This window comes from Lagenorhynchus albirostris, chromosome 9 (assembly GCF_949774975.1).
Source record: "Lagenorhynchus albirostris chromosome 9, mLagAlb1.1, whole genome shotgun sequence".
Lineage (NCBI taxonomy): Eukaryota > Metazoa > Chordata > Mammalia > Artiodactyla > Delphinidae > Lagenorhynchus > Lagenorhynchus albirostris.
This window is the reverse complement of record NC_083103.1, coordinates 4,802,667-4,829,497: the sequence shown is the minus strand read 5'-3', so window position 1 is coordinate 4,829,497 and position 26,831 is coordinate 4,802,667. Positions and strand designations below refer to the sequence as shown.

Sequence of the window (26,831 nt, the reverse complement as noted above, 5' to 3'; positions counted from 1 at the left end):
CTCCTCCTCTGAGCTCCTGGGGGCCGGTGTTTACCCTGTCCCTTTGCTTCCCATGCTCACCCCTGTGACCTCCACGCTGTGTCTCACACACGGCATGTGCTTTGTATGATTTCTATCCTTTTAACTTCGTTCAGGTATGTTTTATGCCCCAGCGTGTGGTCTACCTTGGTGAATATTCCATGTGAGCTTGAGAAGATGTGTCATCTGATGTTGCTGGGTGGAGTGTTCTGTAAATGTTGGTTAGATCCAGCTGATGGATAGTGCTGTTCAGGTTGTCTGTATCTTTCCTGACTGCTTGTGCTGTCAGTTACTGATGGAGGTGTTGAAGTCTCCAATAGTGGGTTTGTCTAATTTTTTAGTACTGTCTTTTCTCCGCCTTCTACCCTTGATCCTCTTCTTCCCTAAGGTAGCACAGGGAGTGGCCAAGAATGTAAGCTGCAGTGTCAGACAGACCTGGGTTCAAATCCCAGCTTTGCCACTTCCCAGCTGAGTGACCCTGGGCTGGTCACTCACCTCTCTGAGCCTCCACTTCCTTCTCTGTGAAATAGAGAAATTGAGAGCACTTACTTGATGGGGTTGTTATTAAGTAACAGAGTACTTTGCATGGTCCCTGACACATGGCACACAGGAATGCCAGCTGCTATTAGTTGTGAGAATGGCAGTAGTAATAAAAAGGAATAATTGTCATTGTCACCATGATGAAACCCAATCCTCAGGACTTCCTCTCCTCTTCCTGCAGGTCCCCCAGGTGACCTTGGATGTGCTGTTTCTGTGTTCCTCTCTTCTTCCCTCCTCCTCTGAGCTCCTGGGGGCCGGTCTTTACCCTGTCCCTTTTCTTCTCATCCTCACCCCCACGACCTCCATGCTGTGTCCCACACACGGCATATGCTCAGCACATCTCGGGAAGCAGGACCATGGGCCTGTCCTTCTGGAGCTTTCTCCTGCCCCACCTCACACTGTGAACCCCAGGGAGCTTGGCCAAGAACAGAGGGGATGTTTCATGACTGTCCCGTGGTGGGGGCCACCTTGACCCTCCTGAGCTTCCTGGTGGCTTGTTTCTGAGTTCCGGCCCCAGGGCCCAAGTGGTTGTGCAGGTCCCACAGACGTCCAGGCTACCCTGGAGGAGACGGGGCCGGGGAGAGAGCTGCACAGAGTGCTCAGCTCTCCCTGGGACCCCAGCCCTGGGCCTCCCCAGGGGAGGACGCATCCCTCTGTCACCCGCCCCCGGGCTTTGGCCCTCAGACTTGAGGATGCCAGGCCCTTCCTCACGGCCTAAGAGGCCTGTATTTACTGTGTCCCTGGCCTCTGCTTTGGGGGCTCACAGGAGGATAAGGGCTGACTGAAGTTCCCAGGAGGTGCCATGGACCCTCGTGCCTCGTGCACCGGCAGAGCAGCGCCACTGCCAATGCTGCACACGCGCACATTACCGAACCAGGCACCGCGCGCGTGCACACACTCGCTCACACATGCCCGTGCGTGTGCTTTCTCCGCTGTCCTCGTTACTCCCGCGAGGAGCCTGTGATGGAGGGTGGCTGCTTCTGTTTTAGGGACGAGGGGACGGAGGCTCTGGGAGGTTGGGGGGTCCTCGGGTCGCACAGCTGCTGGGGGAGCCTGGGTTCAACCCCAGGTCTGTGCAACCCCCATCCTGTCCCGTCCTCACTCTCTGGCCGCTGGAGCCTGCCCCACGTGGACCCTCTTCTTCCTGCTGGGCTGTGGGGGGCTGGAGTCCAGGAGCGGGGCCTCGGCCACTGTCCACGTGCACCTTTCCGTGGCCAGCATCCCTGTGTTCTCTGTTGGTGGCTCAGTGAGCACACATCCGTTGTTGGCTCCTTTGTCCCCGGCTGTCCTCTGTGGCCAAGCCCAGTGGGAACAGCGGCCTTGTGTTCATTTTTGCTCACATCTCCTCCCCCATCTCACATCCCTATTCAGCCCAGTGTGGACCCCGCAGTTATGGGGGAGGCATGTGGGTTCCAAATGTTGAAAGGCTTAGTACATCTTGAAATCAATACTTTTGTGAAACTGATAGCTTTGTTGTTTTTTTGACCGTGCTGCATGACTTGTGTCCCTTAGTTCCCTGACCAGGGATTGAACCCAGGGCACGGCAGTGACAGTGCCGACTCCTAACCACTGGACCGCCAGGGAACTCCCGACACCTTTTTCCTTAATCAGATTTCAAGGGTATTGAGAACTGTTGCTAAACGTTAAAACGAAGTTTGGACCAGTTTCTGGGGCTCAGTTTCCTGTGATTTTCCAGACCGAGGAGTGGAGAGACGATGACGGGCCCCCTGGGAAATGGGGGCAGCCTGGGACCAAGGGGCTCCTCCTGTGTCTCTCTGCCAGTGCCCTGGCATCCGTGCCCACCTGCGTCTCGGCCTCCAGGACAGTGCCACTGCGCGTAGCCACTGAGTGCTATTGCACGTCTGGCCCATTCTTAGCCTGCACTGGGGAAGTTGACCCCGAGGGGGAAGTGACTTGCCATGGCCACCTGGTACGAGGTGACCCCAGATCTCCTGTCCTTCACCCTCCCAGCTCACCACCCTTCCACGACTCCCTCCACCAGGGAGCCTTCGAACCCCATCCTCATCCACTCTGCTCCCCACTGTGGAATCCTCACCACCTGCCTTTCCTCAGCCCACTCTTCAACAAGGTGCCCGGGTCTTCCACCGGTGCCCCCCGCCCCCGCCATACCTGTGGGCTCGCTGGCCACCCACAGAGTTCTGGCTCCGCTGCCCCAAATGTGTAACAGGTGTGGGTGCTGACCACCCACTTTCTGACCCTCCTATTTCCGGCGGGGGTGCGGTGGACACTCCCCTGTAGCCAGGCCGTGCACACGGACAGCTTCATCACACACTGGGGGCTGGAGGTGGGACGCAGACAAGACGCAGGGCAGTGGAGACCGGGTACAGCACTTGTGAATTGAGCGTGTTCCCCGCTTTGAAACCCAGAGGTGTTTCGCCCAGTTTTTGCCCTGCTGGGCGGCCTGTGACGGTCTTTCTCTCCTCCCCAGAGCCTCCTACGTGCTCCCCGGACCAGTTTGCGTGCGCCACTGGGGAGATCGACTGCATTCCTGGGGCCTGGCGCTGCGACGGCTTCCCGGAGTGTGATGACCAGAGCGACGAGGAGGGCTGCCCGGTGTGCTCGGCCGCCCAGTTCCCGTGTGCGCGGGGCCAGTGCGTGGACCTGCGGCTGCGCTGTGATGGCGAGGCTGACTGCCAGGACCGCTCGGACGAGGCGGACTGCGACGGTGAGGCCCCGCCCCTCCCCTAGGCTCGCGCTCTCTGCCCTCCTGGAGCTTGGGCTCCATCAGGTCACGCATAAAGCCTTGGCCTGGAGCGAAACTGCCGTGGCCCCTCAGCTTGGGAGGGGAGACTGTTAGTTGCAGGCCCACTGAGAGCTGTTGCACTCTGCCTCGCCAAGCACTTTGGCTTGAAGGCAGACTGAGGGTCTATCTTGCCTTCCCTCCTTCAGTCAAGAATTTTACAGAGACCCAAGTTAAGTCCAGTAGTCAGCTGGATTTGCATGGTTTACGCCCTGGTTAAGCCCCATCCCAAAAGGCAGTGCTGTCCTCCACCAAGCCGTCTGTGGGATAACACTTACATCTGGGTGGTTTCTAGTATCCCCTTGAACCAGGAGTTACAAAGAGATTTGCTTAGTCAACCTGGGTCCATGCTGGCTGGCAGTATCTTCCTTTTAGACCGTGACAGTGAAACAAATCTCTGTGCTCCCTCTGAGGTTTTCTTACATAAAATGACCTGCTCCGTTGGTTCCTGCCACACACGGTCAGCACCACGGCCCCATGACTGCCACTGAGCTGTTAATGGGTCATTCTAGCTGCCACCCCACAGCCACCGGTCCTCTTCTTGGATAACTCAGATATTATCTGTCCACTGTCCCCATTCATGGTGAGCAGCCATTCTGTGGAAGGTGAAGGCCTGGGGGTCATTTCCCCAGATGTTTCTAGAAAGCCGCAGTTGTTAAGTCTTCCCAGCTCACAGCTCCTTTGAATTCGATGGAGACTGTAGACCAGGGATGAGCACGCTGCGGCCTGAGGGCCAAATCCAGATCACCACCTATTTTGGTAAACGCAGTTTTACTGGGACACAGTCAGGCTCATTCATTTACATATTGTCTCTGACTGGTCCTGCACGGAAACAGCAGAGTTGAGTAGTTACAAAAGAGACCTATCTGGCTCTATACAGAAAAGTTTGCTGAGCCCTGCCTTACATCCTTGGCCCCAGCACAGTCTTGTGTCCAAGATCTCAGCAGGTGGCAAGAGCCCTGATTAGGGACTGTCCCCTCCCTCCTCCCGCTGTGACTGTTTCTCCTGGAGAAAGGAAGCATCAGGAGGACAGCAGGCCCTAGTGGAGGCTCTGGGCTCTGCCCTCTGTTTCAGAAGCCTCCTCTCCTGCTAGGTTACCAGCAGACCTGCCCACTTATTGCAAGGACAGGGTTCCTTGTCTCTGGTTTCCAGAGTGGGCACCTGGGGCAGGGCGGTGGGGAGCTTAGACGGCAAGTACTGGGGGCGGGTGATGCCTTCCTCATGGGGCCATAGCCCTTTCCAGGTCAGCAGGGAGGCAGCAGTCAGCACCCAGCCTTCCTCGTCCTCCTTGCGTGGCCCGCCTCTGCCTTTCCGGTTGCGCTGTGCTCCCCCTTCCTGACCCTCAGAGCTCTGCTGGTGCATCCCCTGTCCCCTGCCCCTCCCACCCTAGGAGCCCAGTTCCTTGTGGAGCCAGCGGCTGTCCCCTTCCTGGTAACCTGGGAGGGCCTGGGCACAGGGGCCGTGGTAGTCCTGGTGCTTTGCGGGCCTGACCCATGGTAGGAACCTGATGAATGAATACCTCCCTGGGTCGTTGAGGTCTCTTCCCTGCCAGACCGCCCCCAGCATTGCGTGGGCCTCGGAACTGGGGTCCTCGAGGGGTGGGTGAAGACTGGCTTTGCTGTGACCACGCCCCGACCTGGTCCTAGAAAGTGTCCGTTTGTCTGCTCTGTATTTGGAGCCCAGACCTCTGTTGTTGGGTCTGGGGGGGGTGGGGCAGGGAGCCCCGGTGGAGGTCATCTGCTTAGTGCTCCTGGCTGCATCATGCCCTCCAGCCTCTCTGAACGCAAGGCCCCTCCTTGCAGCCGTCTGCCTGCCCAACCAGTTCCGGTGCGCCAGCGGCCAGTGCGTCCTTATCAAGCAGCAGTGCGATTCCTTTCCTGATTGCGTCGACGGCTCCGACGAGCTCATGTGTGGTGAGCTGGCTTCCCCGAGGGCGGGGTTGGAGGGTCGCCCTATGCTGGGGTTCTGTCCCAGGACCGTCGGGTCTAGAGGGAGGAAGTGGCGGGGACTGAGGAGGCTGGGAGGTCAGGAGTATTTGGCCTCGGTAGGGAGTCAGGGAAGCCTTCCTGGAGGTGGAGGCGGCTGTGAGGAGGGGGAGGGGGAAACTGTGAGCCGAGGGGCATTTCAGCTGGGACAGAGGCACAGAGAAGGCATAGATGTGCCAGGCCAGACCTGAGTGTAAGGCGGCATGCTTCTGCCCAGAGCCCTCACTCAGCAGCATCTGTCAACAAGATCACCCTGACAGAGTAGTGGGTGAGTCCATTCCCTGGCAGCCTGCTGTCTGGCTGAGGAGGAGTGGTGTGTGCCCATGCACACACGTACACGCACACACACACGCGCGCACACACACACACAAACACACACACACACACGCTGCATGCCCCTTGAGTGATGTAGCTTGTACGGCCAGGGATGTAGGGGCTAGAGAATGTGAAACCAGGGCAGTCAGAGAAGGCTTCCTGGAGGCGTTGGCTCTTGAAAGGCTGTCTGGTTCAGACAGGAAGGGAGCTGGATTCCCAGACAGGAAGTGGGAATGTGTCTGTGTGTCTGGGGATATGGCCACTTCGTTCACTGCAGAGGGACCGGGGCTGAGAGCACTGCCTGCAGGATAGAGGCGTCTTGTGAATGGGGAAGAAGGAGGCGTCCCCAAGGGACTCACTGAGCGCTCTTGTGCCTTCACATAACCCGGGTCAGGCCCCTCAGCTACCATCTCAGGAGCGTGGTCTGGGGGCCAGAGGGTAGCAGTGGGAGCCCCGAGGGGTCTGAGCCCCGCGCCTCTGCTGGGCGGGTGTCCGGTGTGACGGCGTCTGTCTTCAGGCTCCCATGTGATCGTGGCCCCAGCCGCTGGGGGTGATGTTTATCCATAGTCAGGCCTCCTCGTCGCGGGAACCAGCAGCTCTCCTCCCTTTCCTTTGGGCTTTGGCCGGAGGGGACGTTGTCGATTGCTCTCGGAAACGTGCCACCCTGATGGGAAAGTGAATGTCCTTTTGTCAGAGTTGAGTCCGGAGCCCAGACGTGCCCTCCATGCCGCAGGTGGCTTTGATCGTGGGGCGAGCCCCAGGAGTGCCCCTGCCCTGGAGCCCTGGGGTGAACCTTTGCAGCCCTGAGCTGGCTCCTGGCTCTTTGGGTTTGACTGGGCCCCTGAGGCCAGGCCCTTCACATTCCACTTCTCACGCTTTCCCTGCCTAGGGCCTTCAGGATTCCCGGCCTCTGTGGCAGGCAGGCGTGAGGGGCTCAGGTGGAGGCCCCCCGGCCCTGGGTGCTTGGGTCAGCCCCGCCCCTCCGCGTGGTCCCGTCTCCCCGCCCCGCCCCCTCCTGCCGCCTGGGGCTCGGGCTCAGCTGGACTAGGGACGTGGACGTGGGAGGACCCAGCGCCTGCTTCCAGCCGAGAAGCTCCGGGTCAGGGGCATGAATAGGAGGCTGCTTCGGAGGAGTCGCTGCTGAGGGGCCGGGGGCCGTGGCAGAGCTGAGTCAGGCCGAGGAGGGGGAGAAGGTGCTGCGGCTCCATCGGCGGGTGCTGGGCCGGGGCGGGAGCCGCCCGCCAGGGCACACAGCGCCTGCCCCGCAGGAGGCCCGCTGCCTTTGGGTTAACGTCCGCTGTCGCTCCCTGCCCGTGCTCTGGCAGAAATCACCAAGCTGCCCTCGGACGACGGCCCGGCCCACAGCAGCGCCATCGGGCCGGTTGTCGGCATCATCCTCTCGCTCTTCATCATGGGCGGGGTCTGCTTTGTGTGCCAGCGCGTGGTGTGTCAGCGCCACGCCGGGGCCAACGGGCCCTTCCCGCCCGAGTACGCCAGTGGGGCCCCCCACGTGCCCCTCAATTTCATCGCCCCGGGCGGCTCCCAGCACGGTCCCTTCACAGGTGAGGACCCTGGGCGGCGGTGCGGAGGCAGACAGGGCGGGATATGGGGCGAGTGGATCAGGAATGCTCTTTGGACTTGACCTGAGACGTTCTCGTGGGGTGTGTCCTGAGTCGTCCCCCGGGGACGCCTGGGCGGGGACACATCTCTCATAGGGCTTCCGCACCTGAACCTGGCTCTCCCGGGCAGCGGGGCTGGGGAGAGTGCGCCGTGTGCGTGGGGCGCCCCTGCCCCTAACTGGCCTCGTTCCCCCACCCCCTCCCCGCAGGCATTTCGTGCAGCAAGTCCGTGATGAGCTCCGTGAGCCTGATGGGGGGCCGAGCCGGGGTGCCCCTCTACGACCGGAACCACGTAACCGGGGCCTCGTCCAGCAGCTCCTCCAGCACTAAGGCCACGCTGTACCCGCCGGTGAGTAGGGGCAGGAGGACGCCTGGCCCCTCAGGGTCCCCCCGCCCACCAGGTGTACCCGCCGGTGAGTAGGGGCAGGAGGACGCCTGGCCCCTCAGGGTCCCCCCGCCCACCAGGGGCAGGCACGTCCTGTGACCTCAGGATTTCGAGAATTACTTGCTGTTCCACCGCTTAGAATGGTGGGTGCGTTCACCTTTCTCCCCGTCCTGACCTGTAGTTTTTCTCTTCAGCATCATTTTCTGTTCAGAAAAGAGTGCTTCCTGTTCATTGTGGGCAACCTGGAAGCCACATAAGATTCTAAAAAGTGGGAGTCTCACCCACAATCCCACCTCCCGGGGTTGCCGTTGGGCGTTTCCCTGTCTGGGTGGCCGTCTGGTTCCTCGGGCCTGCCCCATCGGCAGGGCCTGTCTGGATGGACGCGAGCTTCCCCTCAGCGTCCCCGCCAGAAACACTCTATTTTCCCGCCCACAGCCTTGCTGGTTCCCAGAAAATAGCCGGATGGTTTTCTAAGGACAGGCACTCCTGGGGTGACTGTCGTGGCTGAAATGCTCCCTGGAGCTTCCGGCAGCCTGAGTGGGGTGACGGGCTGGCCCTAGGCCGAGCCACACCCTAGAACGAAATGACTCTACAGAGGGTGAAGGGCCAAAGCCCCCAGTATCCCAGCCCCCCACCAGGATCCCGAGCGGGACCCTCTCCTCGAGGCTGGAAAAGACCCCCATTTCCAAAGCGTGGCCCCGGGGTAACTGGGGCAAGCGTGATGCACGGATGTGAACCTGGTGTTACGTATCAGGTTCTGACTTGATATGGTTCTGTGCTTTATAATTCTCCAAAACCTGACTTCTTGTGACGGCATGCTCTTCTGACGTGAAGACAGCCCCTTGAGCTTTCTCTGGGGGGTCGCCAGGGAGCCCCACCCACCAGGGCTGGGCCTTCCTGCCCTTCTGGGTGTCCCCCGTATCCGGGGTGTTGCCCCTCCTTATCACACCTGAGCTGGCAGGACCAAGGAGTAGGGGGCAGCGGGGGTCATTATCTCGGCTTGGCAGGACCAGAACCAAATCCGGCAGCTCCAGGGCCCGACTGTGTTTCGGGGCAGAGGGAACAAGGAGCCTGGAGCTTCACACTCCTCCCCACCATACCTCTTGTCCTTCCTGCTGCTACTGTCACCTGGCTTTCAGATGTCCCATGTAACCAGCTGAAAGCACCAGGGACCCGTGTAAGACTGAGCTTACCCCAGGACAGCCCGACCCCCCCATGCAGGCAGCAGGATGCTCGGGAAACTGGCTTCTCCATCCACAGCCCCTGCTGGGAGCTGGGGAGATCTTATGTGACAGCAAGAGATGACACTGACCACCAGCAATCTTTTTCAGCGGCTTTATTGAGATATAATTTACATACTCTCCGATCCACCCACGCACTTACAGTGTACAGGTCGGTGGTTTCTAGTATAGTCACAGAGTTGTGCAGTCATCACCATTGTTAAACGTAGAACGTTTCATCAGCCCAGAAAGAAACCCTGACGGAGCCAGCTATTTAAAAATTAACTACATTAGTTTGAATCAGTAATATATGTTCGTGGTACAGAATTCAAAGGGCACAGTGAAAGGAGGGCCCAGCCCTGCTCAGGAGCTCACCCCTCCCCCGGAGGCACATCCTGTGGTGAGTTTATCGTGTGTCCTCCCAGAGGAAGTCTGTACATAAGCGAATATACAAGAGTATGAACTTTATTTTCCCAACAAAGAGAGTAATTTTTTTTTTTTGGAGATAACTGTAGCTGTATATGCAGTTGTAAGAAATAATACAGAGAGATCCTAACTCCCTTTCACCAATTTTCCCCAGTGGTAACATCTTACATAACTATGGTTGTCTCAGCCCATTCATGCTGCTCTAACAAAAATACCATAGACTGGGCAGCTTAAACTACACACATTTATTTCTCACAGTTCTGGAGGCTGGGAAACTCAAGCTCAAGGTTCTGGCAGGTTTGGGCCCGGTCCCTGGTTCATAGTAGTTGTCTTCCCCACTTCCTTTTCTTTCCTTCCTTCTTTCTTTTCTTTCTTTCTCACTGCGAGGCTTGCAGCATCTCAGTCCCCTGACCAGGGATTGAACCCGGGGCCATGGCAGTGAAAGCCTGGAATCCTAACCACTAGGCCACCAGGGAACTCCCTGTAGTGGCCGTCTTATCTGTATATGGTGGAAGGGGTGAGGGGGCTCTCTGGGGTCGCTTCTTTAAGGGCACTGATTCCATTTATGAGGGCTCCACCCTCGTGACTTAATCACATCCCCAAAGCCCCACCTCCTAATACCATCATGTTGGGAATTAGGTTCCAACATATGAATTTGTGGGGACACAAACAGTCAGTCTATAGCAATAGTACAGTAGCATAATCAGGGCATTGATATGATACACTTTGACTTTTTTCACAGTTCACCAGTTTTATATATGCACTTTTATTTTAAGACAACTTTTATCTATCTATACCTATCTATATCTATCTATCTGTGTATCTATGTATCTATGTGTCTATCTATCTAGCAATTCTAGGTTCACAGCAAAATTGGGAGGAGGGTAGGGAGGTTTCCCAAATCCCCCTTCCTCCCCCTTTATCAACATCCCCCACCAGAGTGGGGTACTCGTTACAGTACATGAATCTACACGTCACCATCACCCAGAGTCCATGGTTTACATCTTGAGTTCGCTCTTGGTGGTGTAGTATTCTGTGGGTTTGGACAGACGTGTAATGACACGTATCCACCATTTTAGTCTCATACAGAGCAGTTTCATATGTACTTTTTAAAACCTGCATGATAGCATCTGAAGGTAATGACAGCTCCTCTCTGAGCCTTGCTTTTTGCTACCAAGGATCAGTGAAAGCTGGCCTTTACCCAGCACTTCTGAGGAATACACTCTTCGTGTGCTGTTGTCACCCCAACTCCAGAAGGGGGCGCTATCAGCCTCCTATTTGGCAGATGAGGCCAAGGAACTGAGTGGTGATTACCCGCCCCCCTCCTCCCTGGGGCCGTTCTGTCCAAGCTGACCACTCCCCTACCCTGCCTCTCCTGCACCCTGAAGTTTGTTTTGCTTCTCGGGCAGAGCTGTCCCCCTCTTGGTGACTGGAGAGTGCCCTTTTTTGGGGTGCGGCTGGGCCCACACCAGTGGGTGTCCAGTCATTCCCAGAATCTCATTACCCTAACAGTGATGCCCGGAACTCCTGCGGTTTCCTCATTTCCCCTCCTGGGTAGGGGCCAGCAGGAAGATGCCCTGCAGCTAAGGCTGAGCATCGGTCATCTTGACCTTTCTTGCCAAGGGTCCCTCACAAGGGGACAGTCCATCTTCCCGCTAGCAGAGGGCCACACCGGCACGACCGTCCCTCTCAAACACACTCTCGTCAGGTCCGGTTTAGGGTAAAAATGGTATAGTGGTGTAATTTAAATTTATATTTCTCTTATTACGTATGATGTCAAAGATCTTTTTGTATGTTTAATAACCTTTGTAGTTTTATTATCTCAGATGGGTGCGTTTATGTCCTTTTTCTATTGGGTTGTTGGTATTTTTAAAATTTATTTGTAAGGGCTCTTTATATAGAGATATATTAAGAAAGTTAAAAAAAAAAAGAAAGTTAGCCTGGGATAAGGGTTGAAAATATTTTTCCTAGCTTTCTGTCTTTTGATTTGATTTATGTTGTGTTTTGCCATTTATACAATGAAATTATTCATCTTTTATGGGAGTTTGGGGGGTTTTTGGTCATACCCAGAAAGGCTTTCCCTTCTTGTAAAAATGTTTCTTTCCATGCTCTCTTTCTTAAGGTTCTCAAGGTTTCGTGTTTGTATTTTTTTTTTTTTTTTCTAACTTTTGGCTGCGTCGGGTCTTCACTGCTGCACACAGGCTTTCTCTAGTTGCAGTGGGCGGGGGCTGCTCTTCATCGCGGTGCGCAGGCTTCTCATTGCGGTGGCTTCTCTTTGCGGAGCACGGGCTCTAGGTACGCGGGCTCAGTCGCTGTGGCACGTGGGCTCCGTAGTTGTGGCTCGCGGGTTCTAGAGCACAGGCTCAGTAGTTGTGGCTCACGGGCTTAGTTGCTCCGTGGCATGTGGGATCTTCCCAGACCAGGGCTCGAACCTGTGTCCCCTGCATTGGCAGGCAGATTCTTAACCACTGCGCCACCAGGAAAGTCCCTTGTGTTTGTATTTAATTTTGATTCTCCTGGAATCAAATTTAACTTTGATTCTCCTGGAATGTAATTAGGTGTACTGAGTGAGGCTGGAGGCATCCGACTTTATTTCTGTGCTGATGGCTACCAGGCGGCCTTTAGGGAATTCCCTGGTGGTGCAGTGGTTAAGAATCCGAGCTCCCACTGCAGGGGGCACAGGTTCAATCCCTGGATGGGGAACTAAGATCCCGCATGCCAAGCAGTGCAGCCAAAAGGAAAAAAACAAAAAAATTGGCCTTTATATTAGTCGAGGTCCAATCAGGAGACGGAAGTCACATGGTGATTTGAAGAGAGAAAGTTCAAATATACAGAATTATTATCAGGGGTTAGAATTGCAGGGAATTGGCCAGTGAGAGGTAAAGAGAACTCTTTAGAACGCAGGAAAAGCAGATGATCTGAGCGGGGAAGAGCCCCTAGCCCCCACGCACCAGGTGACCGAGACGTCGCCGAGGTGCTGCACCAGCAGAACTTGCTAGAAATATGCCCATTGTAGTATTGGGGAGACTTCTTCCTTGACCTTCACCTCCCCAGCACCCTGCGGGAAGTAGCACCGACAGCAGCAGGGGAGGGGACTTGGGCAGGATCCCAGAGTTCTCCTTGGAGGCAGCAGTGAAGAGAAGCCAGGTCCAGTCAGGTTCATGGGCAGATGCGGAAATAGGAGTGCAAGGGCCTGGGGTGTGGGAGCCGCTGGGGAGGCCCTTTCTGCTGGGCTTCCCTGCCTGGTTTCTGCTCTCTCTCTGAACACCACCCTCTTCCCCCAGGCGTGCCTTCCTAGCTTTGGGGTCACACCCCGAGGAAGCCGCAGGCTGGCTATCTGGGCTGAAGAGGGCCCTCCCCCACAGAATAAGGAGAGGGGTCCGTGCCAGTTCCTGACGGGTAGGGCAGGGGTCTGGGCACGTCCTGCAGGTGACTCACCTAGTGTCAGGACAGCCTTGGGAAGCGGGTCTCCTTAGCCCCATTTTAGGAATGAGGGTCCTGAGGCCTCAAGAGGTGAAGTCCCTCACCAGGGAGCAGCTGGGAGGTGATAAAACAGGTCTCAACCCACATCTGCCGAAGCAGGGGGGGGGTGTTGGCGAGGGAAGGCCGTGCCCTTTCCATCGCCCCAGGGACCTGGGGGAACTCAGTCCCTCAGGGCACTCAGACTCCCAGGTCTGGCTGTGCCCCTGGCAGGAACAGCTCAGAGGAGGGGCGGGGGGCGCAGGCAGCGATGGTTGCTGGGGAAGGTGCAGACCCCGCGGGTGTCTGGCCCCCAGGTCCCTCTGCCCCTCTTGTGGGGCTGGTCATGTGCCGCCTGGCTCTTGAGGGCGCATTCATGGGGAAGAGCTGTGTACTTACTATCACAGTTCGGGGCCAATATAGTCCCTTGAGAATGGGGCACCCCTTCCTCATTTGCTGAGAGGGTGGGGAGGGCGGGCAGCAGGGCTGTGGCCCCTCCTTCCGTGTGGTGGTGCGTGTGCCTTGTCAGGGTTCAGGCTGGGATGTGGGTCCCCTGAATGTTAGGAGTGAGGAATGAATTATAGAGATTAGACTTTGCACCACGTGGGAGGAGATGGGGGAGTAAAAGACCAAAGAGGGGAGTTGACAGAAAAGCCCCTGAGGAACCTCGGGAGGCACTCAGTGGCGTGGGGACACGCCCGGGCCTGCAGGGACCCTTCCCTGCTGGTGGCACGGTGCAGAGGGGGCTTGTGTCGGGGTCCTGAGTGCGCAGCCGAGCTCCCGGGCCTGGGGTCACCACTGATCAGCGGGCCGGGCTGTCCCCCTGCTCGTGCCCACCCTCGGGCCACAGCTGCCCCTTCCCCTCCCCAGACCAGGAGGGGCCCTGGGAGGAGGGCAGCTGGTTGGGGGTGGCCGGTGGGCGGTGGGGACCGCCGGCTCCGGGGCCCGTGTGACCTTGCTTGGCTCCCCTCAGATCCTGAACCCGCCGCCGTCCCCCGCCACGGACCCCTCCTTGTACAACGTGGACGTGTTCTACCCTTCCAGCATTCCCGCCACCGCCAGGCCGTACAGGTACGGAGCACCCGCGCCCCGCGGTACCGGGCCTGGTCCCCATTTCCTGCGGGAGAAAGCGCGGAGGGGTCGGGGCGCCGGTAGGCGTGCTGAGTTCAGAAACCATCCTGAGCCCACGGTTGGCAGCCCTGGGGGTGTTTCGTAAGCCGGGCCACACGTGGCCTTGAATGACGCCCCCAGGGGTCTCCACCGCAGCCGGCCCCGTCCCCCGGAGGGCTCTGCGCTCCGTGCCTGAATCCAGCGCTGGGACCCCGGTGGGGCGCCAGCCCTTGGTACCTCGGCTGGCCCTTGATGGGGCGATCCTTCCCCCTTACCCACTGCGAGGGCCTGCTTGGGCCCCGGGCCTGCTCAGCTCCGACCCCGCACTCCCAGCTGTCCCTTTAGGGGTCGCACGACCCCCTCCTTGGTGGGGAGCGGCCAGCTGGAGAGCGTCGAGGAGATACGGGATCCGGGTTTGCTGGCCTGTGGCCAGGGGCGGGTCGGAGCCAGGGTGGGCGAGGTGAACCTGCTGACCTTCACCCGGTGGTCTCAGCCGACAGGGCCCGCCCACCAGGTGCGCTGGGACCCCGCCCCCACCCCCGGGCGAGCTACCTGATGGGGCAGGTGGAGGGTCGGCCCCGCCAGGCTCGCCCCCTGTGTAGAGAGCAGGGCTTGGGGGTGGCGGAGGCCCTTGGTTCTCCCGGAGCGGAAGACCCTCCGAGCGCGGCACCGCCTGCCACCTGGTGGCCGTTTGGGGAACTCCGGGGCCTGGCCGGGGAGCCGGGCAGCCGGGCAGCCGTGCAGAGTCCGGGGAGGCCCAGCCGTTTACTGGGTCACTGCCCTGTTCAAGAACCTGCGTGGGCTCCCCAGTGCCTCAGTGTCACCGTGTGTCCCCAGAGCTGTCACCTCCACACCAGCCAGGCCAGGCCCCTCAGCCTCCAGTCTACTGCATGCTTTGCTCCTTCTGCCCTGGTTTTGGTCCCCCTCCAAGACCTCTGCCCTCCCCACTGTCTGTGGGCGTCCCTTCTTGCTCCCAGGGCTCCACGAGGCACATCCTGCTGCTGCACCTTCCTCAGTGTAGGCGCCCCTCGGGTGCTGGCCCCACCTTCCCGCCCACTGTGAGCCCCACTGTGGCTCTTAAACACACCACGATCCCCACCTTGGACTCGGGCCAAAGGGTGATGTCACGGGGGACGGTCGGGAGGCATCTCTGGGATCAAGATGGGAGGCCAGCTGGTCTCCAGTATTTACAGTAATGGTAGAAGGGGAAACGGTCGTTGACCACTTTCTGGTGTCAGATGCTGTTTCTAGCGCGTTCCAGGCAGAATCTCATTTTAATCCTCACAAGCTCCTTTGAAATGGATACTGTTTCATCTTCCCCATCGTGTCAATGAGAAACTGAAGCTCAGAGAGGTTAAGTTGCCCAAGGTCAGCCAGGTAGGCTCTGGAGGCCTCGTTCCCCGTAAAGGTGACCTTGGCCTCGGGCTGCAGTCCTTGGCAGGGCCTGGGCTTGGCAGCCTGCAGGGTAGGTGCCAGTGCGCCCACTTTAAAGGTGGCAATATTGAGGCTCAGAGAGGCCACATAGCCAGGGGGCCCAAGTGCCCAAAGGTGGACGTGCATGTGGGCCAGTCTGAACCCAGGTCCCCTTTCCCTTGCTGTATCCCCTCCAGACCCTACATCATCCGTGGCATGGCGCCCCCTACGACGCCCTGCAGCACAGACGTGTGTGACAGTGACTACAGCGCCAGCCGCTGGAAGGCCAGCAAGTACTACCTGGATTTGAACTCGGACTCAGACCCCTACCCGCCTCCGCCCACACCCCACAGCCAGTACCTGTCGGCGGAGGATAGCTGCCCACCATCGCCCGCCACAGAGAGGAGCTATTTCCACCTCTTCCCGCCCCCTCCATCCCCCTGCACGGACTCGTCCTGACCTCGGCCGGGCCACCCTGGCCTCTCTCTGCCCCTGTAAATAGTTTTAAATATGAACAAAGAAAAAATTATATTTTATGATTTAAAAAATAAATATAGTTGGGATTTTAAAAACATGAGAAATGTGAACAGTGATGGGGGGTGGGCAGGGTGGGGAAAACTTTGTACAATGGAGAAAATATTTATAAACCTAATTTTTTAAAACATCATTGCCATTCTTTCATGCCGTGTGTGTTGGAGCTGAGTGTCCCCACGGAGTGAACGCTGACCTCTGGCCCTCCCTGGACAGCTGTCGGAGTCGTGCACTTGTCCTGGGCATGGGCGTCTTGCCATCAGGCTCCCACAGGGAGGGGGTGAGACCTCTGGGCAGAGGCCTGCGGGCGGGTCAGCTCCGTGGATGCCTGACTCGTGCACGACCTGATGTTTGATTTCATGCCCTGCTGTTGCCGTCCCGAAATTCTAAATAATTTTGAAGACCGAGGCCCTGCATTTTCATTTCGCATTGGGCTCTGCAGGTTACATACCTGGGCTTTGGGCTGTTCCTGGCTGGTCCTTGCTACTGTCTGACCTGTGCGTGCCGGCCCAGGGCCGCTGCTGCCCGTCAGGACAGTGCTGGGGTGGGGTGGGGGGGCGGGGGAACTTCCCCGGTGGTCCAGTGGTTAAGACTTCACCTTCCTCTGCAGGGGGTGCGGGTTCGATCCCTTAGCTCAGGGAGCTAAGATACCACGTGCCTCGCGGCCAAAACACCAAAACCTAAAACAGAAGCATATTGTAGTAGATTCAATAAAGACTTTAAAAAAATGGTCCACATCAAAAAAATCTTTGAAAAAAAACAGTGCTGGGGGGACACTTCCCTGGTGGTCCAGTGCCTGGGACTCGGCGCTTTCCCCGCCAAGGGCCTGGGTTCAAGCTGCGGTTGGGGGCCAAAAAGAGACAGTGCTGGGGGCCCTGCCATCCGCGCTGACCCCAGTGGATGGCGCTGCCGGGCCACACTTGCCCCGGGTTGGGGAGGGAGCCCCCCAGGCCTCCTGCTCTCCGGGCCCCCACAGTGTCCGTATCTGCAGATGGGCTGTGGAGAGCCTGGTCCTCACAGAGGCCTGCCCTGTGCCCACCCGGCTGGTACTGGAGGAGACATGGGTCAGGCCTGGTCCCTGCGCCTGGGGGTCCCCAGTCTGTGGAAGCAGCGGTGTGTCCTGAGGAGGCTGGGCTGTTCTGCGGCCAGGCAGGAAGAACCACACTGGCAGGGCTGAGAGGAAGGAAAATGCAGCAGCCAGGAAGGGCCTGACTGCCCCACCCCCACCCCCACCCCCACCGGAACGTCGGCGGGAGGTCAGGGCGGGCAGAGTGCTGGTGTGCCCTGCACTCAGGAATCAAACCACAAAGAGCCAGAAGACATGCCTCCCCACACGACCCTGAGATTGCACCCTTGAGCCCTGAGGCCTGGAGTGCCGAGGTGACAGCAGAGGGAGGGGAGTCTGGTGGGATGAGGAGGGCTGTGGCCCTGAGGGCTCCCAGGCTGTTGGGCCAGGGGACACAGCTGGGGATGGGCCTGGGGTCCTGGGACAGACCTTTGAGGGGTAGCCTCCCCTGACTCCTGATTGCCCAGGAGATTGCCCGGGAGTTCCCTGAGATTGTGGGTCAGCGTTGGCGGTGACAGAAACAGGTGGGCTTGCCGGTGCTGCAGATGCTGGGGATGGGCCGCCTGCCGTCGGTGCAAAGTAACAGTGAGCATGGACGGCCTGCCCTGAGTGCCGAGCCGGGGCCAGCTGTGCCACCCCTGGTGGGGATCTACACTCAAGGCCCCTTTGTAGACCGCAGGGGGCAGATCCGCCTCTGCCTGAAAAGCTTCATTTCTTATCTGCTCCATCCAGCCGCCCCGCCCGTCTGTCAAGGAAGGGTACCCCCCCCTCTCCCCGCCCCGGGCTACAGTAAGGCTTCCATGAGATCAGCCTTACTCAGTTGGGGCCTGGCAAGTAGCAGGTTCTCCGTGAGTGGGAGAGGTGACATACTTGCCCAAGGTCACAGCGCTAAGGACCAGCAGAGCTAGAGCGCACCCGGCCCCCCGGGCCCAAGGCAGCAGCTCCTGCCCACAGAGCTGCCTGCGGAAGGAAGCTCAGGGCTCGGAGCACTTGGGCCCCCTCACTCTCAGGTGCTCGTTAAAGCACCAGTACTGATGCAGGCAGCCAGTGGGGCAGCGGGGGGCGGCTGCATCATGGGGGAGAACTCCCGCCCCCCAACTCTCCTGCCCGGTCAGCCATCCAGTCTGCTCGGGAAGCCAGGGATCTAGCCCAGGGTGGGGCAGCGGTGGCTGGGCCGCTGCTCCCTGGTGGCCTATGTGCGCTGGGAGGAAGTCCTCCCCTCCCTCTCCTGCAGGCCCCGGATAGAGCCATTGCATGGCCGGGGGCCAGAGGGTCAACCCACTGGCCTCCTACTGTATGTCAAGTAAATCTATCAGCCTTTATTAAGTGGCTACTGTGTGCAGAGCTCTGCACTTAAGTCACATGCCGGGGCCCCAGAGAGCAGTGAGATGTGACCCCCTCCCTTAAAGGTGCTCAAAACCTAGTAACAGAGGCAGTTTCCAAAGCTGTGGGGAAAGCACAGTGTTATATCCTGGGAAGACAAGGAGGGCTTCCTGGAGGAGGTGATGTCTAATCTGTCTCTCAGGTATGGGGGTGAAGTTAACGGGCTTATTTCATTTAAATTTCACAACAGCCCAGCTAAGTCAATGGTATCCCCAGCTTGTAGTGGAGGAAACCAAGGCTCAGGGAAAAAGAAGTAAAGCCAGAATTTTTTTCATTCATTTGTTCAATCCTTCCTTTATCCAATAAACATTACCATCTGGCTACTGGGTGCTGCTCAATGTGGCCAAAAGGGCTTCTAGTTTCCCTTTAAACCCTCTCAGCTCTGCGGTGACACCCACTGCTCCCCAAGTCTCTGCCATCCCTTACTGAGCCCTGCGGGGTTTCCCTCATGTGATGGCCCCCTCCCCACCAACCCCATCAGAGGGGATCCATTTGTTCATCTCGGCCGGCCTCCAACCCCAGGACGGGTGTGGGAGCTCCTCCCTGCCTGAGGTCCAGACCCCCCTGGGTCTACAGCTGCCCTGGGCAGCTGAACCAAATCCATGTGCCCATATCTGGGGCACGTCCACTGTCAGGCAGGACGCTGGGGAACCAGGATGTGGGCAGTGCAGAAGGTTCTGTCCCTGAGAAGCCTGGGTGGTTGTGAAGCTGGGTGGGCTTGGATCCCACTTGGCCCCTGTTCCTTCTCCAGAGCCACTCAGCTGGCGCTTCTAGCACTGGGACCCCCTTGTTGGACCACACCCTCTGATGATGGAGCTGGGGTCCCACCAAGGAACACCCAAAGGCCATCTTCTCTTTTCTTTCCCTGCAAGCTCGATGGTGGTCCTACTTATTAGCAACCCTAGTGGTTCCCCTTTCTATCACCAGTCCTTTGGTGGGAAGGGAAATACTCACCTCCCCCCGCAACCCAGACTGAATCTTAACGCAGTGAAGAAAAGGAAAAGAAACAGAGTTAAATTTCCATGTTAAAATGGGCCTACCCTTCATATCCCCCTAGATTTCCTCACTGGCCCCTTCTCTCCAGGCTCAACACATCCTAACCTGACCCAGCAACCACCCAGCACCAGCTCTGGCCCTTCCAGAGCATGTCCTCTGCCAGGGAAACCCCACTCCAGCCCTCAGATCAGGACTGAGCCTTGGTGACCTAGCAGAAGGAAAGACAATGGTGGTCTCTGTTCTCAAGGCAAGCTCATCCAATTTAAAGCCTTTTCTTTATCCTGAGCTGGTCTTTCCTATCTGAGCGCATGTGTGTGTGTGGTAAAACGTCCCTTCTTTTAGGAAATCACAGTAATAGTAAATAGTATTTTTTAAAAATCACTACTTGATAGAATTAAGATCTGGCAGCTCTGTGTCTGTTCCTCAAGGTTAAGGAGTCGTAGCTGGGTGGTGGGCATACGTGTGCTCACTAATACTTTTCTCTCTACTGTTGAGTATGTGTGAAATTTTTCATATAATTTTTTTAAAAGTCTAGATGGGTTGAAAATTGAAATATTAAAAATTAAATTACAAAGGGATTAGGGAGAAAAAGACGAAGGTGGCAATTTGAGAAATCTAGAAGTTTTATGATGGTGAGGCCACTGCAGAGCTTTTGAAGTCACTCTCCTCCTTAAAGCCTGTCAATGGCTCCCCATGGTCCTCAGGAGATACGCTCAACTCAGATGCCTCCTCCTCCAGGAAGTTCTCCCTGACTTCAACCCTTCTGGTTAGGCTAGGAGCTTATCATAATTGGAGACTTTGGGTGCCCACTTATGTTGGACGAGGTACTGCGTTATTTCTTTTCTTTTTAATATTTATTTGGCTGCGCCAGGTCTTAGTTGAGGCACCTGGGATCTTCCTTGCGGCATGTGGGATCTTCAGCTGCGGCATGCAGGATCTAGTTCCCTGACAAGGGATTGAACCTGGGCCCCCTGCATTGGGAGTGTGGAGCCTTAACCACTGGACCACCAGGGAAGTCCCTGCATTATTTCCTTTAATTATAGTGCACATGGCTCTGTGACCCACCTCAGTCTGGGATGGAGGAGCCTGAAGCAGATACCGGCAAGTCCTTTGATGATGAATGAGTAAAGGGATGCACGGATCAGTGGGTGGCTGGGCCACCTCCTCCCCAGGAGGGCAGGTGCCACACTCAGAGGTGTCCCTCTGAGGCACCGCCCCCTGTCATCAACAACACTGACTTGTGCCAGAGGACCAGAACTGGGACACGGACAGGCAAGAGAGAGACCAGATTGAATAGGACGAAGGCTTTGTGCTGGATTACTTGGAAAGGAAAGGCAGGAGATAGGTAGGCTTAAGACTTCCTCACCAGACAAAAGGTAGCCATTGGAAGAACAAGGCGGGCCCAGCTGCAGGGAAGGGTCACACGAAAGAGCATTGTCAGAGCATCGGTCAGTCAGAAAGACCAGGAGGTCTTTAAAAAGAATTTGTAATGAAATTAACAATGAATTACTGAGCATCTGCTGTGTGCTAAGTACTAGGTACTGTAGTACAGCAGTGAATAAAACAAAAACTAACCTCAAGAAGCGTTTAGTCCAATGGATCTAGAAACAGAAAGTTCAGTTTTCAGTCCTGCTCAAGAGCACAGGGTTCATCTCATATTTAATGTTATTTAAAGCATCACATTGTATAGAGTGCTTTTACTGTCCCGGGGTTCCCTGCAGCCCCTCCCCTGCTCCTAGGTCCAGTCGCTAGGCACTGCCCCTCTGGTCCTGTGCTACTGCTATAGCACAGCCTTGCTGCTCGTAATCCAAACAGTCCTTTCTAAAGTATGGTCAGCCCTGAATTCGCCCTTCGGTTGCTCCGAAGCTTTTCCTGGCCCTCGCTGTCTGAGGATGAATCCCAAGTTCCTCTGTGTATCCTCCAAAGCTGCTGAGTCCCTCCCATTGTTTCCCCCCAGACCTGTGATCTCCACGACCTGGTCCTCCAACAGTTGTGCCTCCCCCAACCATGCTTCTGCAGTTCCCTCTGCTGGGTATGCCTGCCTCTGCCCCACCCCGGACTATCTGTATGTATGTCCCCCTCCCTAACCCTCTGCACCAAGCATGTCTTCTGAACTGGTTTCAATCTTGACTGTGTTCTTCACTAGCTGTGTGGCTTGGGCAAGGCTCTGAGCCTCTTCCGAACAGTAGAATCAAGGCAAGTAACATCTGCCCTTGGTTGCTGCCTTCCTAGAGGCCCAGCGCCCTTCAGGGCATGGACACAGGCGGGTAGGTATTATCACCAGCACTTTACAGACGAGACCTGGAGATTCAGAGGGGCACTGACCACCCAGCCAAGGTCACTCGGCCAATACGGGTGTCTAAATGCTTTCTGGGTCTCAGTTAACTAACATGTAATGTTGGGATGATGAACTCCTTCTAGAGTCTGCTTCTAGCCACAGGCTCGCTGAAAGGGGTGAGCTGGGGCAGAGGCATGTTTGCACCAGAGACCCAGCTCCCCAGGTGCTGGGGTTGACCCAGTTCAAGCTGAGCTCCATTCTCCCTGCCATTTGGCACGGGGGCTCAGAGAGTCTGAGTCAGGGAGGTGGAGGGCCAGCTGGGGCGGGTGCATAGGGGTGCAGCGGGACGCTGAGCATTGGGAAGGCAGCCCAGGGGCCAACTCCAATGGTCCTGCCATCCCGCTACCCCCAGGGGCCAACTCTGTCACTTTTCTCAGGCCTGGCCTCTGGGAGACAGCCCGGGGAAGCCCCGCAGGGAGCCTGCCTCCTGTCGTTGAGGTGGAGTGGTCATCTCTGACCAAGCCAGTGCCCCCAGGGAAACCTGCCGTTCTCCCTGCACGGGGTCCTCTTTACGACTCCAGGCCCGGCACCCATCTGAGCATTGGGACTGTTGGTTTCCCCCGGGGCGTCACCTCTCCCCCCACAACCCAACCTGCTCCAAAGCCCCATCCTGGGGTCTCAGGTCTCTCTCCCTGCCACCCAGACCTAGGCCCACGGTTCTGTTCTCCCTGTCCCGTGGGTGAAAATGTAACCTGCTCAGGAAGACCCCGACCACTCTGCGGTCTGCTTTACTTACCTGGTGTTGCCCAGGTGGAGTCTGACGTCTCCCACAGACGTCAAAGCCGGGACCGTCTGCTCCCTGCGCACCCCCGCAGGCTGGGCACAGACCAAGTGCCCGCTAGATTCTAAGAAGCTCCTGCGTAAATCCTTCCGCGAGGCAAAAGAAAGACCCCCGCTTTTCCGCACTTCGCCTCCCTCACGGAACTGGGCGCACAAATTGGGACACCTGGCCCCTCATTTTGCCCCTGTAACTCCCGGTACTGTCGCCGCCTTTGAGAACAAAGTGACCATCCCCGACGGGCGACCCCTCGATCTTTATAAAATTCAACCGTGGAGAATGCGGGCGTCGATCCCGCTACCTCTCACATGCTAAGCGAGCGCTCTACCATTTGAGCTAATTCCCCAGCTCGAAAAGACTTCCGCCGCCGAAACACATTGTGGCTCACGTCATCACCCGTTTCCTCCAGGCCCTCCGACCCGCCTGCCCGCCGGTCTCGCTACCCCATTGGTTCTCTTGCAGCTCCCAGAGCTACGGTCATGATTGGTTTGGCTCAATTTAGTTTTAAAAAGCATTGGCTATCGGATTGGTGGTCCGAAGCGTCCGTCAAGCGGAGGCCCTGCTGTTGCTACGGCGTAGGGGGACCCGGCCAGGTTTCTCTCGGTTTCTGATTTGTTTCTCCAGACTCCGGGGTCCTAGAGGTTCCGGATCCGTCAAGTCCATGGGAAAAGAATGCGCCCCTCGCACTTGACGGACGGGGTCTGCGAGCCAATCGGAGTGGGTGCAACGGGGCAGCAGTGTGACCCAATAGGTTGCAGGGGGAGGGAGAGGGAGGCCAATGAGCGTGGAGCCGGGGGCGGGGGCAGGGCCTTGATTGGTCGCGAGGCGGCCGGAGGGAGGGCGGGGGGAACTCAAGGCCTGCTTGATACGTCCGCCATTTTGGGCGCTTCGCTGATGGTGTCGGTGAGCGCGTTTCCCGCCTGAGCGCAACTAGCGGCGAGTCGCGGGCACCTCCAGGTAATGGGGGGAGGGGGCGGCGGAGCGGACCACGGCGCGGGGTGCGCGGGGTGCGCGGCGCGTGGGCGGCGGCGGGGCCCCTCAGCCCGGCCTCGGCGGCTCGGGGAGGGAGCGTCCCGGCCCCCTCCCCTCCCCCCCGGAATTCGCCGCTGGGCGGCCGGGGAGGCGCGGCGCCCGGGCTCCCCGGCTCGTCCCCGCCCGCGCCTGTCAGCCGCTTGCTCCCCCGCCGCAGGCCGCGGGGGCCCCGCCGGGCCGGGCGTCTGGGTGGGTCGCGGGCCGGGCGGCGAACTTTGAGCCCGCGTTGACGTCCGCGGCCTGGCGCGGCGGCCGGGCGCGCCCCTAACCCGGCCGGGCCCCGCTCCGCTCCGGCCTTCCCGCCCCGAGCGCCGTCCGCTGCCCGCGGGCCCCGGAGCGCGGAGCGTGTCAAGTTGAGGCGGCGGCTCGCCGGAGACTCGCGAAGGCCATTGTTGGACGCGGTTCTCCGGGAAACAAGTTCTGTGGGTTTCTGCTCCTTCGCCGTAGAGTCATCGGGATACGCAGAGCCCGGCTCGGAGCGTTTAAACCTCCTTCCGAGCGATTTGCTAACTCCGGTGTTGCGACTCCAGCGCAGACCTGGTCGCGAAAGCCTCCCTGGCGCAAATGCACTAGGGGGGTGGTCCTTCTTTCGGCCGCAAGTACCTCCCTCTTAAAGAAACCCTCTCGCCGTTCCCTCGGAGGGGCTTCCTCCCGGTCCTACTTGCCCTGATCACAACTTGGACTCTTGGTTGTAGGTGGACGGAATGAGTCCTTGGATGTACCTGTGTGTCCTGACGTTTCAACCTCGGAGCTTCGTGTAATTTTCTCGGTACTTCACCATTTTCTCTGTGGGTCGGATAGAGCTCTCTGTTTTGTTTTTCTGGGAGGGGCGCTTGGGAGTTGTTTCCTTTCATCCTCACAGCACTTAATGTTAATGTGGCTGTTTTGTTAATGTGGAGTTGAATGCGATTATGTCCTCAAGGTCACGTTGTAGGTAGGCAGCAAGTGGGAAAGAGACTCCAGATTTCCAGCCACTGGAAAGTCTCCTAAGCGGTGGTAGTGGTGGAGCTTTCTTTGCTCTCGGGTTAGACTGCCTGGTTTCAGGTCTCAGCTTCACCACTTTCTAGCCCTGTGACCTTGGGCAGGTTACCCAAACTCCCTGCTCCTTCTGTGATACGGGAATAGCAGCAGCGTCTCCCTCCTTAAGTTTGTCGGGAGGAAAGGAGTTAATACGTGTAAAGAAGCTAGAAACGGTGCCTGGCGCGAAGAATACGCTGAGTAATTAGTGGCCATTATTAATTTAAATTTGATTTTTAAATGTTTAGATACTATTAGGAAGTCACATGAGTGTTTAAGTCCCGGCTTTTGGTGTCTGTCTTTAGAAAGCTGTGTGTGTTTAAGAGTCATTTGGCCTGAGAACCACCCAGGAGAAGGGGTGGTTGAAGATTGATTAAATTACAAACGTTTTTTGGAGTAATTAGTGGTGGTGCCTCGGAATGGTTTAAGAGATGGTTAAATAAAGAAAAGGCCATCGGGAGCTCAAGTCGGATTCTGTTCCTACCGTACTTTTTGGATACTACGTGTTGAGTGTGATTGGCCCGCAATAATTCTAGAGTTTCTTAGTGTACTCCTGGGTTCTTACTGAGATTTGAAAGGTTGCTGTGTATTGAGATACACTTCAGTGAAGATAGTTTGGGAAATAGCTGTTGTCCTGGATGGATGTTTTGCATTTCAGTGTGTTTGATCAGAGTCTAGAATATCTAACAAAATGCCACGCACTCACTCACACGTATACTCACAGTCTTTTGATTCTTGCCCCGTGCTCTTCTGCCTGGTACTTGAAACCATGCTTGCCTTTCCGCTGGAATTACTTGCTTGGGCCTTGGCTTGCTTCGTTGCACTTGGGGAAGTGTTATTTTGATAGACTTGGTCTTAAGTACAGATGAGCATCTCGCTGGTTTAACTTACTGAGGAACAGGAAGAAGATTGTTTTAGATTAGAAAACTAGCTTTTGTGTAAAGTATAGCAAAACAAAAACTTGCTGGTTTCAATTAACTGCTTGGGAATTTGAGAATCAGACCATAACTGGACAGAAAATGAATAGTGATAAAATTAAGGCTTGACTGGGTGAGGTTTGCTTAGCCTCTTTAAAGTAAATTTTTGCATTGATTTGGTACAAAGATAATGTGCTTGTTACAGATGAGACATCTTCCTTAAAACAGTATTGGTCAGGATTGGAATTTAGTTTGCTTCTTTGATAAACTTGTATCTTGGGGTTTTGTATTTTGGATATTTGAGAGGCAGCCTGAGTGTGTATATTGGTCTAAAATTTTACAATGCTTTATTACCCTTAAGAATGATAGCGAAGTTCTTCTAACCGTCTGCTCAGCTAAAACTCAGCTCTGAGTTTATTTCATAAAAAGCACAAGAGGCTGTGGTTGCTCCTCCTCATAAGTCAAGACCTGAGCCCTGGTGTGAGCCGAGGATTCGCTGCTTTTTCTTAGGTGAGATGGATAGAAAAAAATAGACCTGGCCTCTTGGCTTTAAAAAGCTTTCTTATCTCTCCTTTCTTAAGAGAACCTCAAATGGTTGGTTTTTGATTTACTCTAGATCAGTGGTTCTCAACTGGAGGATGATTTTGCCCCAAAGAAACATTTGGCAATGTCTGGAGACGTTTTTGCTTGTCACATCTGTGGGGTTGGGCAGTGTACTAATGACTTCTAGAGGGTAGAGACCAGGGATGCTGCTAAACATCCTATGATGCACAAGATGGCAACCCTCTCCCCCCAATAAAAAATTATCCAGCCCCAAATATCAGTGGTGCTGAGGTTGAGAAACCCTGCTCTAGATAGATGGCCTAATCTGGCCTGCATTGGAATCATTTGGGATACTTTTTAAGACCATGGGTGATGAACTCCACCTCTAGAAATGTGTGGTGAGAGTGAGAATATGTTTTTAAAAGCTCCTCAAGTAGCACTGAAGTGCAGCTAGTTTTTGGAACCACTCTTCTAGACCACAGATTTTAGGGACTGCTTGTGGGTCAAGGAATTCTTTGTGTCATCTGTGAGCTCTACCTATACCTAGATCCTACCTTGGACATTACTTAGTGGGGAAAGATGGTGTACGTACGTTATTTTCAGGTGCTGAACTTTAAAGGAGACTGAAATTAAAAAAAATTTTTTTAAGTGAATTTATTTTATAAAATAATTGAGAAACTGTTTTTTTTTTTCTGTTGCTTCATGAGAATCTATTGCCATAGCTGAAACTTAGTGCTGTCAGGTGTTTAGGATTGTTTGTGCCTATGCTAAATAACCTTATCCTACTGTGATTTTTGAGTTTTCTATCTTTTGCCCTCATCCTGTCAGTCAGCTGTCAGTTCTGTTTTTAGATGCCAGCTTCATCGTTATCTTTTTTTTTTTTTTTTAAATGAAAGCCTATTTCCAGAGAGTTAGCCCTGGATTGATTTGCCAATTCTGCCCTTTGAAGGCAAGAGAGAGGCAAACTCTATGCTTATTG

General features: G+C 56.3%; 2 protein-coding genes and 1 long non-coding RNA gene across 24 annotated transcripts in view; 2 read left to right on the top strand and 1 right to left on the bottom strand.

Moving 5' to 3' along the window:
• LRP5 (LDL receptor related protein 5) overlaps positions 1 to 15,823 on the top strand; it is a 108,699-nt gene extending 92,876 nt beyond the window's left edge. The window contains exons 18-23 of one of the 8 annotated variants that reach the window (XM_060158315.1): positions 3,008 to 3,244; positions 5,092 to 5,232; positions 6,945 to 7,181; positions 7,448 to 7,587; positions 13,702 to 13,799; positions 15,449 to 15,823. In XM_060158315.1, the coding sequence (XP_060014298.1) occupies positions 3,008 to 3,244; positions 5,092 to 5,232; positions 6,945 to 7,181; positions 7,448 to 7,587; positions 13,702 to 13,799; positions 15,449 to 15,710 (1,115 nt within the window). In that variant the 3' untranslated portion in view covers positions 15,711 to 15,823. Of the gene's footprint in view, positions 1 to 134; positions 2,489 to 3,007; positions 3,245 to 5,091; positions 5,233 to 6,508; positions 6,854 to 6,944; positions 7,182 to 7,447; positions 7,588 to 13,701; positions 13,800 to 15,448 lie in introns of those variants that run through there. The other 7 variants (XM_060158316.1, XM_060158317.1, XM_060158318.1 and 4 more) reach the window with 7 other exon arrangements.
• LOC132525551 (uncharacterized) lies at positions 15,765 to 22,701 on the bottom strand. Its single transcript, XR_009542292.1, has 2 exons — positions 22,302 to 22,701; positions 15,765 to 16,462 (listed from the first exon to the last, which is right to left on the bottom strand). It is a non-coding gene; the product is annotated as an uncharacterized LOC132525551 (long non-coding RNA).
• A 486-nt stretch (positions 22,702 to 23,187) lies between these two features.
• Positions 23,188 to 26,831, top strand: part of PPP6R3 (protein phosphatase 6 regulatory subunit 3) — a 126,989-nt gene continuing 123,345 nt past the window's right edge. For 12 of the 15 annotated variants that reach the window (XM_060158325.1, XM_060158337.1, XM_060158335.1 and 9 more), the window contains exon 1: positions 23,188 to 23,300. The gene's annotated coding sequence lies outside the window, so the exon portion shown is untranslated. Of the gene's footprint in view, positions 23,301 to 24,070; positions 24,145 to 26,831 lie in introns of all 15 variants that reach the window. The other 3 variants (XM_060158326.1, XM_060158323.1, XM_060158327.1) reach the window with 2 other exon arrangements.